We start from the raw sequence: 16762 nt of genomic DNA on the forward strand, positions 1-16762 counted from the left end.
AGTCTAAGTAGGCACGGTGAAAATGAGATGGAGATGGAGGTGGTGAAAATGCTAAAACAAGAGGGTTTCAAGTCATACCTTTGTAGTTACTTTTCAAATCTTGATTCTCAATTGCAAACTTCTCCGACCACCTCAAGATCTTCTCCACCATCCTCTTGGGAGCTTTAGATTGAGTTGTGGGACTCAAAATAAGCTTGAATGAAGGGAATTCGGAGAATAGCTCACTACAACAACCCACTTGAAGAACACCTTCTTCAACACGAATTTTTCAGCAAATATTCTATAGATTACATGCCTCAATTCCACTCAAATCTTCTCAATATACTGCAGACTATCATGCAAAGAAGATGGTTGCATAAGACGCAACTCATGCTTGGAGTTATTGAAGCCAAAGTTGGTGGGTTTTGTGTGAGCAAGTTGAAGATGTAATGGAAAAAACCAAAATTCCATTTGTGTTTTTCTAACTTTTTCAATTTTTACCAAAATGATTTCAAAAATTGAAAAAAAAAATATTAATTTTGCAAAATTAATTTCATAAATTATTTTTCTTAATAATTATTTAAACAATTTAAATAATTCTAATTAATTTAATATCAAATATTAAATTAATTTTACACAAATTCACCTTCATATATTTAAATCATATTTAAATATTAATTCTCCTATTTCGTTTAATTCTTAAAATCAAACGTGTAATTATATCTCATATAATTACTAAGTCCTTTAATTCTAATTTGAACATTTCAAATTAATTTATCACGCTACTCTAAAGCTAATTTATTTACGAGCTAGTCAAGCCCACAGTTGAACTCCCCTCACTGTAGATATATAATGTCCACTCGATATAACCATGATTAGTAAGTTAACCCTTCACAGGTTGTTCGTAATAATGGTTGGGTCAAATGTCTGTTTTACCCTCAAGATTACCTCTTGTTCCTTAAGTCCTACCGATCCTCTAATGAACAATTGATTTGTGATTCAATCAATAAACCGAATCCCTCTCGGGCCAATGAGAGAGTGGGACTCCTTGTTCAAGACCCGGAGTCAGCAGTTAAGGAAACAACCTCTCTACTATGCCTAAAAGCGGGTAGGAGTGAATTCCTTCTTACACTCTATGTCCCCAGCTATCTACCCAATCTTACCCCTGAAATGGGAGTTTATTGAGCTAGCTTGTTAAGCCAACAGTTAAGGGAACAACCTTTCTACTATCCCTAAAAGTGGGTAGGAGTGAATTCCTTCTTGCACCCTATGTCCCCAGCTATCTACCCAATCTTACCCCTAAAAAAGGGAGTTTATTGAGTTGGCTTGTTAAGCCAACCCTCAACTATGCATATATGAGAATAATCCCAAATAAATAAGAGTTCATAGTTAGCTCAGGATTAAGGCCAAGTTACCTAGGTCATCACTTTGAAATAGTCAGTCTTAAACAATAAACAATGTTATAAAGTAAAAGTGACTGACTTCGTAGTCTGATCTTATACAAACCCATTTTTAGAGGACGTCCCCACTCCTCATGTCATAACATGTAAGAATTAGGATCACTTCGTTTGTAGCACTTTACAACTCTTTGTAACAACTACAAAGTAGGCCGCATCCAATAGTGTTACTAGAATAAGGCACCTAACCTTATTCATATACTATAGTTCATTTTGACTACTTACTCGAACCTGATCCACTTTTATGTCTCCACATAAAGTTCAAATACTCATGTAATAGTCATGGGTCTTTTAGGTTTATTGGATTTCTAATAAGCAATACATATATTTAATAACAACTTATTGAATTTTCAGAACAAGTTTTATTGTTTACAAACAACGAGTTTTAGGAAATAAAACCCAACATGAAATTAGTGTAATTAAAGTAGTTTTGATCCGAATTGCTTCTGCTATCATGTCCATAACTCTATCAACAATGTCCTTGACATCATATAGGACATGTTGCACAATATGTCATTGAGGATAGGACAACACACCAACAAATATGCAATACACATATCAAAAAATAAGGGAACAATCTTGTTTAAATTTTGCATGTAATAAAATTAGCCAATCATGCTATGTAACAAACTCCCCAATAGTATAGACCTAAGTGATCCTAATATTGTTAGTTTAGGGTGTCTATACACCATCTCTAACTGATTGCCTCACTAGGGATGCGTGTGAGTCGGTTCAGTTGGGTGACTGTACAAAATCGAAGTCAAACCCCAATTTGATGAAGAAAAAGGCAAAAATCAAGTCGGACCATTTATTCACATAAAATTGCGCTGACCATATAATTAGATAAATGTTGCAAGTTTTACTCTCTATTCAAATTTTACTAATTTACCCACTACTTTTCTAAAAAAAAAAATAGAATAAATTATTAAAATCAAATTTTACAAAAAAAAAAATAAATAAATAAATACTTGTGTGAGCCCCCCATTAATGTACAAATTTTACCATTAAAAAATTCCACCAAAAGCTACAAATTTTATCCCAAAAAAAGATCTAATGGGGCCTCCTCAATGGATTTATAGGAGGCGTTTCAGGCAACGGGTGGAGTTGTGAACTCCATAGAATTATGAAACCTAGAGAGTTGAACTCTTGAAGCCTACATGAATTAATAAGGTATAAAGTTTTTTTTTAGTAGTGGGACCCACAAACTCCTAGGATTAAACAAGGACAGTTCACAACTCCATACTTTCCAATTCCCTAATCTCCAATTCTTTGGCCCAAACACCCCAATTTGCTTTGGGATGTACGGTTGCTTAAATTTCCTTTAATAAAATGAGCTATAATATCATTATTATTATAAAATAATAGAATAAAGAACAAAGTAAGGAGAAGAGAAATTAGAGAGTAAATGTATTCTCTATTCAATTGTATATCTCAAAGGTCCAAGAGACCACTATTTATGGAGTTTACAAGATATAAAAAAGATAAATACATGGAGAAGATAATGGGTAAGATATTTGGAAATAATGTATGGGGATATATAATCTATGTACATCTATATATAATTGAAATAATTATAACACTCCCTCGTAGATGCCTATAGTATATAGAATATGCCTTGTTAAAACATTACTAAGAAAAATCCAATGGGATAAAACCTAGTGAAGGAAAAAAGTATATCATTCATATTCTTTAATAACTGCCTCATTAAAACCTTGTGAGAAAAACCCAGTGGGACAAAACCATAGTAAAGGGAAAAAGAGTAGCACATTTACTCCTCATGAAAACATAACTTGATACTCTTGGTTGTCACATATAAATGTTGTTTGTTAACTTCTCAAATGTTGTTGCATGTAACACCTTCCTCAATAAGTCTCTTGTCATCTTTTAAAGAAATTCGTTGAATAGTGATGTTAGTACTTTATGCTTTATCATCTTCATATAAGAACACTATTGATTAACCTCGTACATCATCAAGATTTTAAGATGATTTAAAGTTGTTATGATCTACTTCATAAGCTACCATGATATAAAAATTCTTCTTTATGTACTAAATAACTTGTTTAAAATCTAGTTCTTATTGGTTAGATATGTAGACTACATCTTCACAATCAACTAGAGCACAATTAGATTTATGAGAATAAAATAATTTCATGTAAATTAAATAAAAACATAATATATGCTTAACTTTACTCCAATATCTTTCTTTGGAGGAATATTATATTTATGCTACAGGTAGCGTATAAACTAGTATAGATATAAAGTGCATTTATTTTTAAAAAATTATGGTTCTTCGGGACCTAAAGTTCTTTATATTATTTTTATGATATTAAATTATCTAAATTTTTACACCAAGTGAGTAAACGATCATAGGAATATTTAATGGTGGAACTAGTTCATATAAGATTTTATATACATAAATTGATGCAATTCTACCTGCTTTATGGTTTATTTGCAAACTAAGGCAAAACTTATCATCTTAGTTTATTTCTTAAAAAATTCTATTTGCCCTTTGAAATCTCTTCAGGAGTTTATGCTCGAATTATCAATCAATACATGAATAATATATAGTGAATCTCAGGTTGTGGTTTCTTTATAAAAGCATAGGGACAAATAGGAGTTATTTTTATACTCTCATATCAACAAATATTTAATAAAATGATTATATCACATTCATTAGGAATATATATATATATATATATATTCTTTAACATTTGAATTATATGAATTTGGTACCTTAACCTTCAGGGATATAATTCTTAAAGAGATTCATATAAATGTATAATGACTACATCCATAAGATGTATTTTAAGCTTTTCATACACAACTATATAAATTAGATACCTCATGGTATTGTATCCATCATAGGAGAATTTGTCTCATTATAATCAATATTATTTCTTTGCAAGAATTATTGTGGAATTTGTCTCACGTTATAAAATGTGACCTTATTCTATTTGTTTTTCTTATAAATATTTACTCATATCCCACATTTTGACATCCCCTAATATTTGAACTACTAGTTCTCACAATTTGAAAAATAAGTTTATTTCAATTAGATTGTTTCTTTCCACATAAGTCAATCATTTTTATGTCACAACATTTTTTCAATATATCTAAGTATATAATACTTATTTTCATAAATAATATCGTAGGCAACATTATTAAGTATGGTTCCATCCTTTTCTTGTCATAACATATAATTTATTAAGATCTCTTTATATCCTTTTTTACTTCTAGATTCTTAGGAGTACTCATATTTAGAATTTCTTCTAGAATATTCATATTCTTAACGGAGTCATTTTGATTATTGACTACTTTTTTTTTCGAGGATCTTTATCTTTGGAACCCATGTATCTATCATGCTTCAGGCATGTTGCAGGCTCATTAGTATTGACAACTTGTTGCATTGGGATACCAATTTTAGATGGTGTATTTGCAACCATTTTTTATAACTTGGTCACTTTCTTGCAACAGTAAATGTTCTATAAATGCATCTAGCATTTGATTTGCTACATTTTGCAAATGAATTATCTTTTGAACTTCCAATTTAAATTCATCTGTATGATGATCAAAATAAGACAATACTTATATTTCATTCAATTTAGTTTTCCAACTTCTTTTTAATCCATCCCCCAATGTTGGAAATTTTGTCTCATCAATACAAATAACAAATTACGTAGTAAACACATCACCCATCAAGGGTTCAAAGTATTTATTAATTGATGTGAAATCAATTTCAATATCGATTCACAATATCTTTTGAGGACTAATTTTAATTGTTCCATGATCTTAATTGTTTTTGTGGAACATTTAAACATTTATTACACATGAAATATATTTGGCTTCTAGCCATAAGCTTATAAGCCATTGACTTAGAGCATATAAAAAAATATGATCTCATACAGATTTAGAAACTTTGTTATTTGAATATAAGCTATAGAATATTCAGCACTAATCCCAATCAATTATCAAATGTTTGGGATGCAAACTCACTAGTAATTTTAAAAAAAAAAACTATTTTTAAATCTAAGAAAATGAATTAAAATATTTAAAAATAGTAATAAAATATCACAGTCTATCTATGATAAATCGCGATAGACATTACTGTTGGGTTGTATGTCCTACTCATAGTTTTTGTAAATAAGTGAATTTTAGTACATATGAAGTTATTAAAGTGAATCAATTGTTTATTAACTCTAAATCCAATTAAATGACGAACCCTTGGCTATTATTATGAGTACTTGGACTTTATGTGGAGACATAAACATGATCAAGTTCGAGTAAGTAGCCTAAATAGTCTATAGTACATGGATTAGGTTGGGTATCTCTTCCTAGAGGCACTATTGAATACGGCCCGCTTCATGATTATTACAAATGTTGTAAGATGTCATAAATGAAGTGATCCTGATTTGTTCATGTAGAGACATGTGAGCGGGCGTATTCTACATAATAAGATTGTGTAAGACTGATCCTGAAATAATCACTGTTACGTATTAACACCGTTTACGATTAACACTGATTAATTTCACTTAATGATAACCTAGATAACTTGATCTGAATCTTGAGCTATCTATGAACTCCTCTTTATTCAGAATTATCCCTTGATCTGCATAGGTGAGAATAAGCTCAATAGTGTTGCTCAATATTCCTCCCATTTCAGGGATAAGACCGGGTAGATAGCTGGGGACATAGAATTTGCAAGACGGAATTCACTCCTACCCAACTTAGGGATAGTAGAAAGGTTGTTCTCTTAAGTGTTGTTCCTGGGTCTTGAACAAGGGGCCCCATCCTCTCACTGGCCCGAGAGGGAATGGATTTAATGATTAGATCCTAAATCAATTGTTCATTAGATGGACAGTGGTACTTAAGGAGAAAAGATGTAACTTAGAGGTAAATCGGTAATTGACGTAGCTGAAGTTATGAACGACCTGTGAAGGATTGACTTATCGATGATGGTTATATCAAATGGACACAAATATATCTACACTGAGGAGAATGCAACTACGGGCTTTAGTGGAGTGTCCCATTAGTTAACGAATGTTGGTTAACTAGGTTAAAGAGTTTGGCCGATTCATCTCGGATCGTTGGAGCTCATGATTTATAGGTCCATTAGGTCTCTTTACTAGCTCATAAATGAACTAAAATCTTGGATAGTGTGGTGAATGAGTTTGAACCGTTCAAATCGAGGCTTAAGGAATGAAAATTAGATATATACGATATATCGACGTTTAATTACGAATTAAACAGACAAATAGAGTTAATTATAATATTTAAATATTTTATATTTAATTATATGAATTAGGGAATTCATATCCTTTTTTTTTTAGAAAAATCGAGACAAGTGGGAAAAATAATATTATTTTTATTAAAATAATATTATATTTGATTAATTATTAATTATATTAAATTATTTGTATTTATTTAATTATTTAATTAATTATTTTTTGAAAATTAAAATCAATTCTTTAATTCAATTTTTGGAAATTCATTGAAAATGATTTTTGAAGATTGGATTTTCCCCACTAACTAAGCTAGGAGCTTTAGTTGTCTTCTTCCCATTATATAAATAATTAACCATTTGTGGGTGTCAAATTTTTCAATTTGCATTGTATATTTATTCTTTAATAAATAGAGATGATTTTGGCATAAAAATGGTTAAGAATTTTGTGATAAAAGTGAACTGGCATAAATTCAATTGATTGTTCATCTTCTTCCCAACCTTCATTCCTTCTCAAATTCACCACAAATTTGGATCCCACCATCCAATCTAAGCCTAGAGAATAGTAGAGAAGACTCTTGTGGTGGTCTACAACCAAGTGGTGCTGAAATTCATCAAGAATGAAGGAGAATTTGGAGCTTCAAGGGTAAGTGTTCTTGAAACTTTGGTTTTCCTTTTTAATTGCATGTTTAATCCTCTAAATTGAGCATCTTAGAGTGAAAATTGATCAAATCAACTTCCACTACATGCTCATTTATCCTACAATTACTATCTATATCTATCACATGATAGACATAGATAGTAGTCCATCTTTGTTTGTCGAGTTCTATTGTTGGTTGGAATATGAGATTCGGAATGATTGGAATGATGTGCTTTGTTGCGTTGGACTGTGGGGTTTGAACGCATCCATGCGTTAGACATGGCTTAAACTTATGTGTTTACACTCATGCGTCGAAGGTCATGCGTCGCAGTGAAAATGCACTAATCTAGTATGCAATGACCACGCGTTCCTATCATAAGTTTTCTTACACTCGCGCCAAGTATAACTCGAGCGCAAGTTTCTCGGGTAATCCGAGGTCGAACAGAGGGACTTGTCACTCAATAATGCTTAGTGAAGTAATGCGTTTGAGACGATGAATAAAAATAAAAAGAAGTTGAATGGATTTACATGCCACTCCTACTCCTGACTAAATAGATTGAGCGATGGAAGATATACAATGAGAATAGGTAGAGATGCAACAGCTTTTAATGCGTGCTAATGTTCATGATATTAATCGCTCGAGAAATCCCAGCTCTCCACACTAACGCATCGCACCTCTCGATGTTCAGCCGCATGCTTATATCTCTATAATGCATGGGAGCGTTGAGCTTGAGTTTGTGCCTATCTCTAGGAACAATGCATACTTTGCTTTAGTGCGTTCACTATTCACCCTTTCAGGCTTCTAATTGTGGCTAAGTAGCTCATAGGCAAGCCTTGCAACAGCTTATAAACAAGTGTTGCTACATCCTCACATTTAAGCAAAGAAGATTAACTCACTATACTCGCACAACTTACACCTCTCGATGGGTTGTTACATGCTTCCTATCTCTAGGCTACACGATTGAGTATGCGATTGCCTTTAATAACCAAACGATTGAAGTGAATGATGATAAAGATAAAGAAGATGAAGAAAATGGTATGAAGGAATGAAGATATGCATTGATTATACGATAAATTAACGTCTTAAATCATAATGCAATACAATACTGTGGTAAGGAAGAAAAATGGAAGGTTCAGACGAAAACAATCTCTTGCTTTTCCTTTGTAGCGCGTCAAGGTTACTGGTGGTGCCATGGATGAATGATGGAGAAGTCTCTCTCGCGCTCTAACTCTGGCGAAATCTCCAGTTGTCAATCGGAATGGATTATGGAGGTGAAGAATCCTCACTGGAAATCTCGCTCATGCTCTCATCTGTGATCACAAGCAACTGCCATAAGGCAGAAACTCGGATGTCTCAAAATGAATGTCTCAAGAGCTATTTATAGAGCTGGACGCCGACAGTTGTAATGGTGAAGGTATGGCTCACTGCTACTTTTGTCGCGGTATAGGCATTGTCACATCGCCTTATCTTATTAACACTCTCAAGGTATGCGCTCGAGCTTAATTTAACAGAAGTATCAACGCGTCCTACCCATCTTGCGATCATCCTTCTATTATGGCTATCATTCTGTGGCCGCAATCTCCAATTGACCATCGCAATTGCTTGATCACTGCAACTCTGATGCGTCGAACGCAACTTCCATGCGTTGGACGCATGCGATCGACGGCGTTCATCTTTGCGGTAACTTGGTTTCGGTGCATGTGTTTGCCTGCGTGTGCTCATTTCCAATGCATGCGTTTTGATTCCTGCCATAGCTACAAAAATAAGCACTTTGGCACGGAATAACGCATAGTAGTGGGGTTAGTGAGGATTTAAGTGTTAATCGACGCAAAACTCAATTTTACATGAATTCTAAATACCGTATTTTCTACTTATCAGTCCTCATAATTCTAAATAAAAGGTTACACAATAACTCGTATTTTTACGAGTTATAATCTATCATGTGATATTAAATATTTGTAGCAGTTTTGTAATTTAAAATAAATTTTATTTTTAAATAGTTAAATAGTTGTTTGTTCATATGAATGGCCAATTACAAAATTCACATTTGTGTAAAATAGTTAACTCACTAAAATACCCACGTGTAATAAAATTGAAAAAACAAGATGTAGTTTCTATAATAATTAAAGATATAACCAAATGACAATCAACCAAAATCTAAAATGTAGGTGAATAAAATACGTTAATCTAATTTTTTTTTTCAAAACGCTATTTGAATTTTAAAACATATTAATTTAAATTAATAAACAATTTGAGATTTGGGGGAAAAAATACACTTTATTATTAATTTTTTTAATTAGAGTTAAACACACAAATACTTGAGATTCAAAGTGTTTAGAAATTTTATGGACAAATTGTCCATCAATATATTTTTATTAGTTTTCTTTCTTCTACTACTTGTTGGATAATGTTATTAACGTGTATTTGAATTATTTGCACAATTTTTGTTGTTCGAGTACAATACTACTTAATACTATTAAAATAATAGTGAAATTAAGTCCATAATTTGCATATATAGATTTTGCTACTATTAAAATCATTGTAGGACCTCATGCATTCAATTGAACGCTATGGTACGTATATAACTTTACCCATATATGGCTTGTAGACCTACTAGACCATACTAGACCATGCTTTGCTGAAGTGAAACCTTAAACACGATTTGGTATTACAAGTTCAAATGTAAAATGGATGAGTTGTGCATTTTAAGCCTAAAGCAAAAGTTCCACAAAAAAAAATTTTAAAAAAAACATTTAACATATTGAACAGTCCAATGACTGAATTTTCAATCAGTTTTTAATAGAATCAAGTAAAAATAGTCCTAATCAATAGATGAACACCAATAACTTTTGAGATTATATCTTAATCTCGTAGAATATATGCGTATTGACTAAAAAGACCCTTCTAAACTGTTGCATTCGACAAAACATCCACTATTAACATTAAATCAAAATTACATAAATAACTAGTACGATTATCCATTTGTTTAGCTACACATATGGAACTACTGCATTTCAATAGAAAATTAACTTCAAAGAAACAAATACAAAATGATGTAATCAATAATCGTTATGAACAAAAGAAAACCCAAGGAAATGAATCAATTGTTAATGAGGATCTAACCCACATCACATCAAATGTTTTAAGAACATAATTGTCGAAACCAAATACACATGGATAAGATGTTACAACTATTCCATCTTATTAACCATAAATTCTTTCTTAGCTTAGTTTTGTGCACTCCTAAAAAAGTCATCTAGCCTTTAAGATGGGAAATTTTGTCTTCTCAAGAAAAATTAGTTCTTTCAAAATCAAGCTTTATGCCATTGAATCCAGAAACAAAAAACAGAGTCAAGTACCCATAAGAAATAAATAACACACTATCCTTGAACTTAAAAGCATATACTATAGAGTTGTCCTAACAAAAACATTCTTCTCTTTTCCATTCAAAACATACCATACGCAGGCTTAAACATTAACCCTCTCAGGATCCTCCAACAACAATGCTTTTACGGTCGGTTTAGCCAACAGATCGGTGTGCTCTTGGAATGGAGATTTGGTGAAGCGGGTCTCCCTCCAGAACTCGGGTGTCAGGAAACCATATGTTTTCAATAGACAATCAAAGGTGGCCTGCAAAAAATCAAAACATTAGTAACGACGGACAAAATTATATCTGACTGACTTACATACAGACACAAATTGAGCACTCCAGTTCAAGTTCAAGTTCAACATTAAGAAATATAATGCACACAAACCATCTGTTCAACTGACTAAATTTCATTTCCGGAAAAGAAACCTTGTATCAATAGCTGTTCATGTACCAACTATTTGCATACAATTTCACTAGCAATTCATTCCATGTGATCAATCATAAGAAATACTTGAAATTCTCTCATTTATGTACTCCAAACAATAACTTAACTACTCCAAAACTGTTTTGTATTTAAACATTGCACTCAAACCGAATATCTTACAAAACCCAACCCAGTACACTGATTTAGACATAATTATTCCAGATTAAACTATCCACGACATTCAACAAGAAAAAATAATGTAGCAAGCTAAAAATACAAAACACAAGTGAATTCCACAAAAGAATACACACAACACAACACACAATCAGAGAAATCCAAGAAACGAACAACTCAGATCAGTAACATATATCCATAATCATCCAAGATTTCACAAGGTTCGCCCAAGTATAAATCCGAATTTCAGAATGTCCCCAAATGACAAAACACAACATATTATAATGATAATAGACACCTAAAATTCCAGTGATATATAAAACAGAACAGATGATATAGATATTTCATCATACTACAATATACCTTCACAAAGTTTCCAAGCGTCTTAGTGGATCCCCTGGAGGAAGTGAAAACATCCTCAATACCAGCGAATTGAAGCACCTTCTTGGGAACCCTAGCAGCAACAATACCAGCACCACGAGGAGCAGGGACCATACGGACGGTGACAGAACCACACTTTCCGGTGACCTTGCAAGGAACAGTATGAGGCTTTCCGATCTTGTTACCCCAATAACCCCTCCTAACAGGGATCACCGACAACTTAGCCAATATAATCGAACCACGTATTGCCGTAGCCACCTCTTTGCTGCACTTAACTCCCAATCCGACATGGCCATTGCCGTCACCAACAACAACGAAGGCCTTAAACCTAGTCCTCTGCCCGGCCCGAGTCTGTTTCTGCACAGGCATGATCTTCATGACCTCATCCTTGAGGCTGGGGCCGACGAGAGTATCAACGATCTGATGCTCCTTGATTGGAAGAGAGTGGAGGTAAATCTGTTCAAGTGATTGAATCTTACCTTCCTTGACGAGACGGCCAAGCTTGGTGACTGGAACCCACTTCTCCTCTTCGTCACGGCGGCCAGCACGACGGCGTCCACGGCCACGGTCGCCACCACGGCCTCTACCACCGAAGCCTCTGCCGAAGCCGCCGCGGTCTCCTCCTCTTTCAGCCATGATTAGGGTTAGGGAAGAAACGGCAGGGGAAAATGAGAGAGATTGGAAGTTGGATAGCGTAAGAGGAGGAAGAAACCCTAAAGAAGGAATTTATAAATGGCGTTATTGCGAGTTAGGGTTTGATGTGGTTCGCTTTTCGGGGTGTTTGGATACAGGTTTGAAATGAACCGCTTTCGGCCCAAATCTGGTTCAGGCCCATCTTAAGAATCCGAACCGGTCCAGTCCATGAAAAAGATGGTTGAGTTAGCCCAAATAATAGGCCCATAACTATGAAAATATGGATTAGAGTGTTTCAGCTTAGAGATGGCGTTTGTTTTGGTCTTCTCTTAGTGGAAACTGATTTTACTTTATATTTCTATTTTTTAATTTGGTTCATTTTCGTCTTTGTATTTTTAAAATATTCATTTTGATCTTTATATTTTAAATTTTGGTTCATTTTGATTTGTATACTTTTAAAATGTTCGTTTTAGTTTTTATTCTTTCACCTTTAATTCATTTTGGTCCTTGAACTTTAAAAAAATTATTATCTTATTCCCTTAAAACGAAATATAAATGAAAATGAAATGACCAAAATGATCACTTTTAAAAAAAAATGAAAGAATCTTAAAGTACATTGATCAAAATGAACTAAAATTACGCTAAAATGAACATATTGAAAATATAGGGACCAAAATGAACAAAAACCAAAGGTACAATGACCAAAATAGTATTTAAACCTTTTCAAATTGTTGAAATCATTTTTATCACTTTAAAAATCACTATGAACATGTCTTTAATTACACAAAATAAATTTAATATTTAATTTTGTACTTTAAATACAATTTTCATATCATCAAAATTGATTTAAGTGTATGTTCGATAGTTATTTTGAGATCGTTAAAATCATTTATGTTATGCTCAAAATCACTCCAAAACACGTCTTTAGTCACTAAAAATTAATTTAATATTTAACATTTTTAATTGCAATTTTCGTATCATAAACAAAAAACGAGTACAACAACTGTGGTTGGAGGATTCAAACCACAAACTTCGTGATTACTAACGCACTTGGACTCGGATACCAATTAAGCTACACTTACTTTGGCTCATATCATCAAAATTGATTTTGAATAATTAAATACATGTTTTAGTGTAGTTTTAAAAATGACAAAAGTAGTTTTAACCATTTCAAAATCCCTCTAAAAAAATGTCCCAAAGTATATTTTAAAATGATTTTGAAAACAACAAAAGAGTGATTTTGACGACTTTAGAATCATTCTCAAACATACACTTAATCGTCATCTTTGACGGTTCTCTTTGCTTCATTTCTTCTGTAATTTGGTACGTAAGATGCATATGTAACTCCTTTGTATGACCATTCATTTTCAGATGATCTTAAATGACTTTTTCTATTAAAAAATTGAAGCCCAAAGCTACAAAGTTTTGTGGAGAATTGCATCGTGTAGCTAATTTAAGTTAGACTTTAGTATCTATGTCATCACTCTTTTAAATATAGCAAATATGGAAAAATAAATAAATAAATATTCAGATTGCTAAAATCACGTGTTTTCTAGAGATTTTTTTTTTTTTTTTAGAATGTGTGATATTATTATACAACAACAAGGGGAATCCCACAGTCCGATCAAGACATCAAAGCAACAAAGCACAAACAAAAACAGGACAAGAAAACCAAAACAAAGCCAAACAGGATAAGACCAAAATAAAACCAACACGAAAAACGCAAACATGTAAACCACCAAGAAGAAAGGCAGAGAAAAGAACCCAAAACCCCACAAACAAGGGGCAAAACATAGAACAACAAAAGGAAAAAACATCCGTACACACTAGATAAGACCAAGAAGGTCAACCCGCCAGGAAGTAGCATGAGGACGAACTGTAGAGACCATAAGGTGAACCAGAGCAGACACCGACCTCGGTCGACTTCCATGCAGGCGCCGATTACGCTCCTGCAAGATGTAGAGATTTTATTTTTCTTTATTCTAAAACTACCCTCATAAATATCCCCAATCTTCAGCATATAATTCTTTCTCTCCTATAGTTGATTGATTCTCGATTTTGCTCGTTTACAATTGGTTTCGATTTGGAATTTCTCAACTGCAGATTTCGATTTCGACTTGCTCGACGGGAGTTTTTTTAAGTCGATTTGTGGAGGGCTTTTGTTCCATTTTATTGTTTGTTGAAATTCATCTGTTGGTTTGCTCACCTTCTCTCATTCTAATAGGTTTGTTTTCAAAATCTACTGGTTTCAATTTTAAAGAGATTTAGGAGATTTCTTATGCGAATTTGTGGTTTCGATTGTGATTTTGTCTACTGGTTTCGATTTCATTTTTCTTTTTGTTTCAAAATTGCCTTCTCTGTTTGTAGTTTGATTTAGGTTTCTTTTGGTTCATCTGATTTCAAATTGTGGTTATTGTTCATCTGGATGTCTCTGTTATTTTTGTTACTTTGAATACTGTAGTTTCTCTTGTATGTGGTTGTTGCAGTTGATGATTTTGAATCCCCTTTTATATGGAGTTTATTGTGTAGACGGTAGATTTCAATTGGAAGTAATGGATTGTTATAGAAAAATTGCAGATGGATCTGATTGAATTTCTTAAATGTTTTGATGTATATAGTTTTATAAAATGGGAGAAAATTCTACGTATAGAGAAATGTGTTTATAAGCTCAATTTTGAAAAAACAAATATCAATAAGTTGATATATACAATATCAAAGTGGATCAAATAAGCTTGCATATTTAATATCAAATTATAATATTGTATAAGTCGTACAATTGATTTACCCAAATATATCGTTTAAGTTACGAACATCAAATAAAGAAATTAGAAAAGAATCAAAAAGCAATTATATCAATACCATATTACATAAAGTGGTATCATATGAAGATATGATCCAAGAAGCAAATCTTGATGCTTCAAAGAATCAAGAACTAGTTGATGACGACAGTAGGTATGAGATTGAGAAATTTGATGACAATGGCATTGTAATTGTGTTGGCGTTGGTTTAAACTTTTGTTGTTTTTGTTTTCTAACTCGATATTTGAATATTGTTATTAATCGGAAAGAAATCACAAACCACTTAGTATCAAATAAAAAACAAATAGCAACCATATAAAATTACAAATTACTTAGTGTCGAATAGTAATCAAATGACAATCTCAAATTACTTAATACCAAATAGCAATTGCATGATAATCAGATAGCAATCAAAGTACTTAGTATCAAATAACAATGGAATATTAATTAAATAGCAATGCTTAGTATCAAATAACAATTAGATATTAATAAAATAATAATCAGTAACATATAGTAATTAGATAGTAGTCACATAGCAATTGATATCATTGGCAATCAGAGACGAAGTGATTTATACGTCAAAACAATGTAGTGGGGATTTTTCAAATTTTAATTGTGGAAAATGCTTGAAACGCACGATTAAAAAGAATTGTTGATAATATTCCTAGTAAGTATAAAATAATAATCAATATCAAAGAGTAATCAGACAGCAATCAACATCATTAATAACATCGTCAAATAGTAATCAGGCAACAATAAAATAGAAATCGGTATCAAATAGTAATTAATCAACAATCAAATAACCACTGACATCTTTGACAATTAGTATCATACTGTAGTAAGACAAGAATTAGATAGTAATCAGTATCATTAGTAATTGGATAACAATAAGTATCAAATACTAATTTAACATCAACCAAATAGTAAACAATATCATTAACAAATAATATAAGATAACAATCAATATAAAATAACAATTCGACAACAATTAGATAGTAATTAATAGCATTAACGATCAAATCGACAATAAGATGCAATCATCAGGTTTGACTATGAAAGCATTTTGGTCATTCGGCTATTTCAATTAGGATGGACTTGTTATTTTGCCATTTAGTGCAAAATCTATATATGCAAACTACGGACCTAATTTCACTATTATTTTTTAACAATCTTGCAACTACGCAAATTTCATACACAAATACACCCATTGACTATCCATTTCTACGCTTGCTATCATCGTATTCTAAAAAAATTTTTTTAAAAAAAAAAAAAGTATTAAATTGTATTGTACTCAAACAACAAAAATTGTGCAAATAATTCAAATACATGTTAATAACATTAACCAACCAAGTTGTAGAAGAAAAAACTAATAAATATATCGATGGCCAATTTGCCATAAATTTTTGAACATCTTGAATCTCAAGTATTTGTGTGTTTACTCTAATTAATTAAAAAATAATAATAAAGTGTATTTTTTTCCCCCAGATCTCAATTTATTTGTTTGTATTATTTAAATTAATATTTTTAAAATTCAAATAGCGTTTTTGAAAAAAAAAAATTAGATTAACATATTTTATTCACCTACATTTTAGATTTTGGTTGATTGTCATTTGGTTATATCTTTAATTATTATGGAAACTACATCTTATTTTTTCAATTTTATTTACACGTGGGTATTTGTGTGAGT

The 16762-nt window shown here is 32.1% G+C and overlaps 1 protein-coding gene across 1 annotated transcript; it reads right to left on the reverse strand.

Moving 5' to 3' along the window:
- Positions 1–10578: 10578 nt before the first annotated feature.
- LOC120073898 (40S ribosomal protein S2-4-like) lies at positions 10579–12354 on the reverse strand. The gene is made up of 2 exons (XM_039026808.1): positions 11627–12354; positions 10579–10925 (listed from the first exon to the last, which is right to left on the reverse strand). The coding sequence occupies exons 1-2, from the start codon at positions 12278–12280 to the stop codon at positions 10764–10766; spliced, it is 816 nt and encodes a 271-aa protein (XP_038882736.1). The 5' UTR covers positions 12281–12354; the 3' UTR covers positions 10579–10763.
- Between the last annotated feature and the right edge of the window lie 4408 nt (positions 12355–16762).

This window comes from Benincasa hispida, chromosome 3 (genome assembly GCF_009727055.1).
Source record: "Benincasa hispida cultivar B227 chromosome 3, ASM972705v1, whole genome shotgun sequence".
NCBI classification, from domain to species: domain Eukaryota; kingdom Viridiplantae; phylum Streptophyta; class Magnoliopsida; order Cucurbitales; family Cucurbitaceae; genus Benincasa; species Benincasa hispida.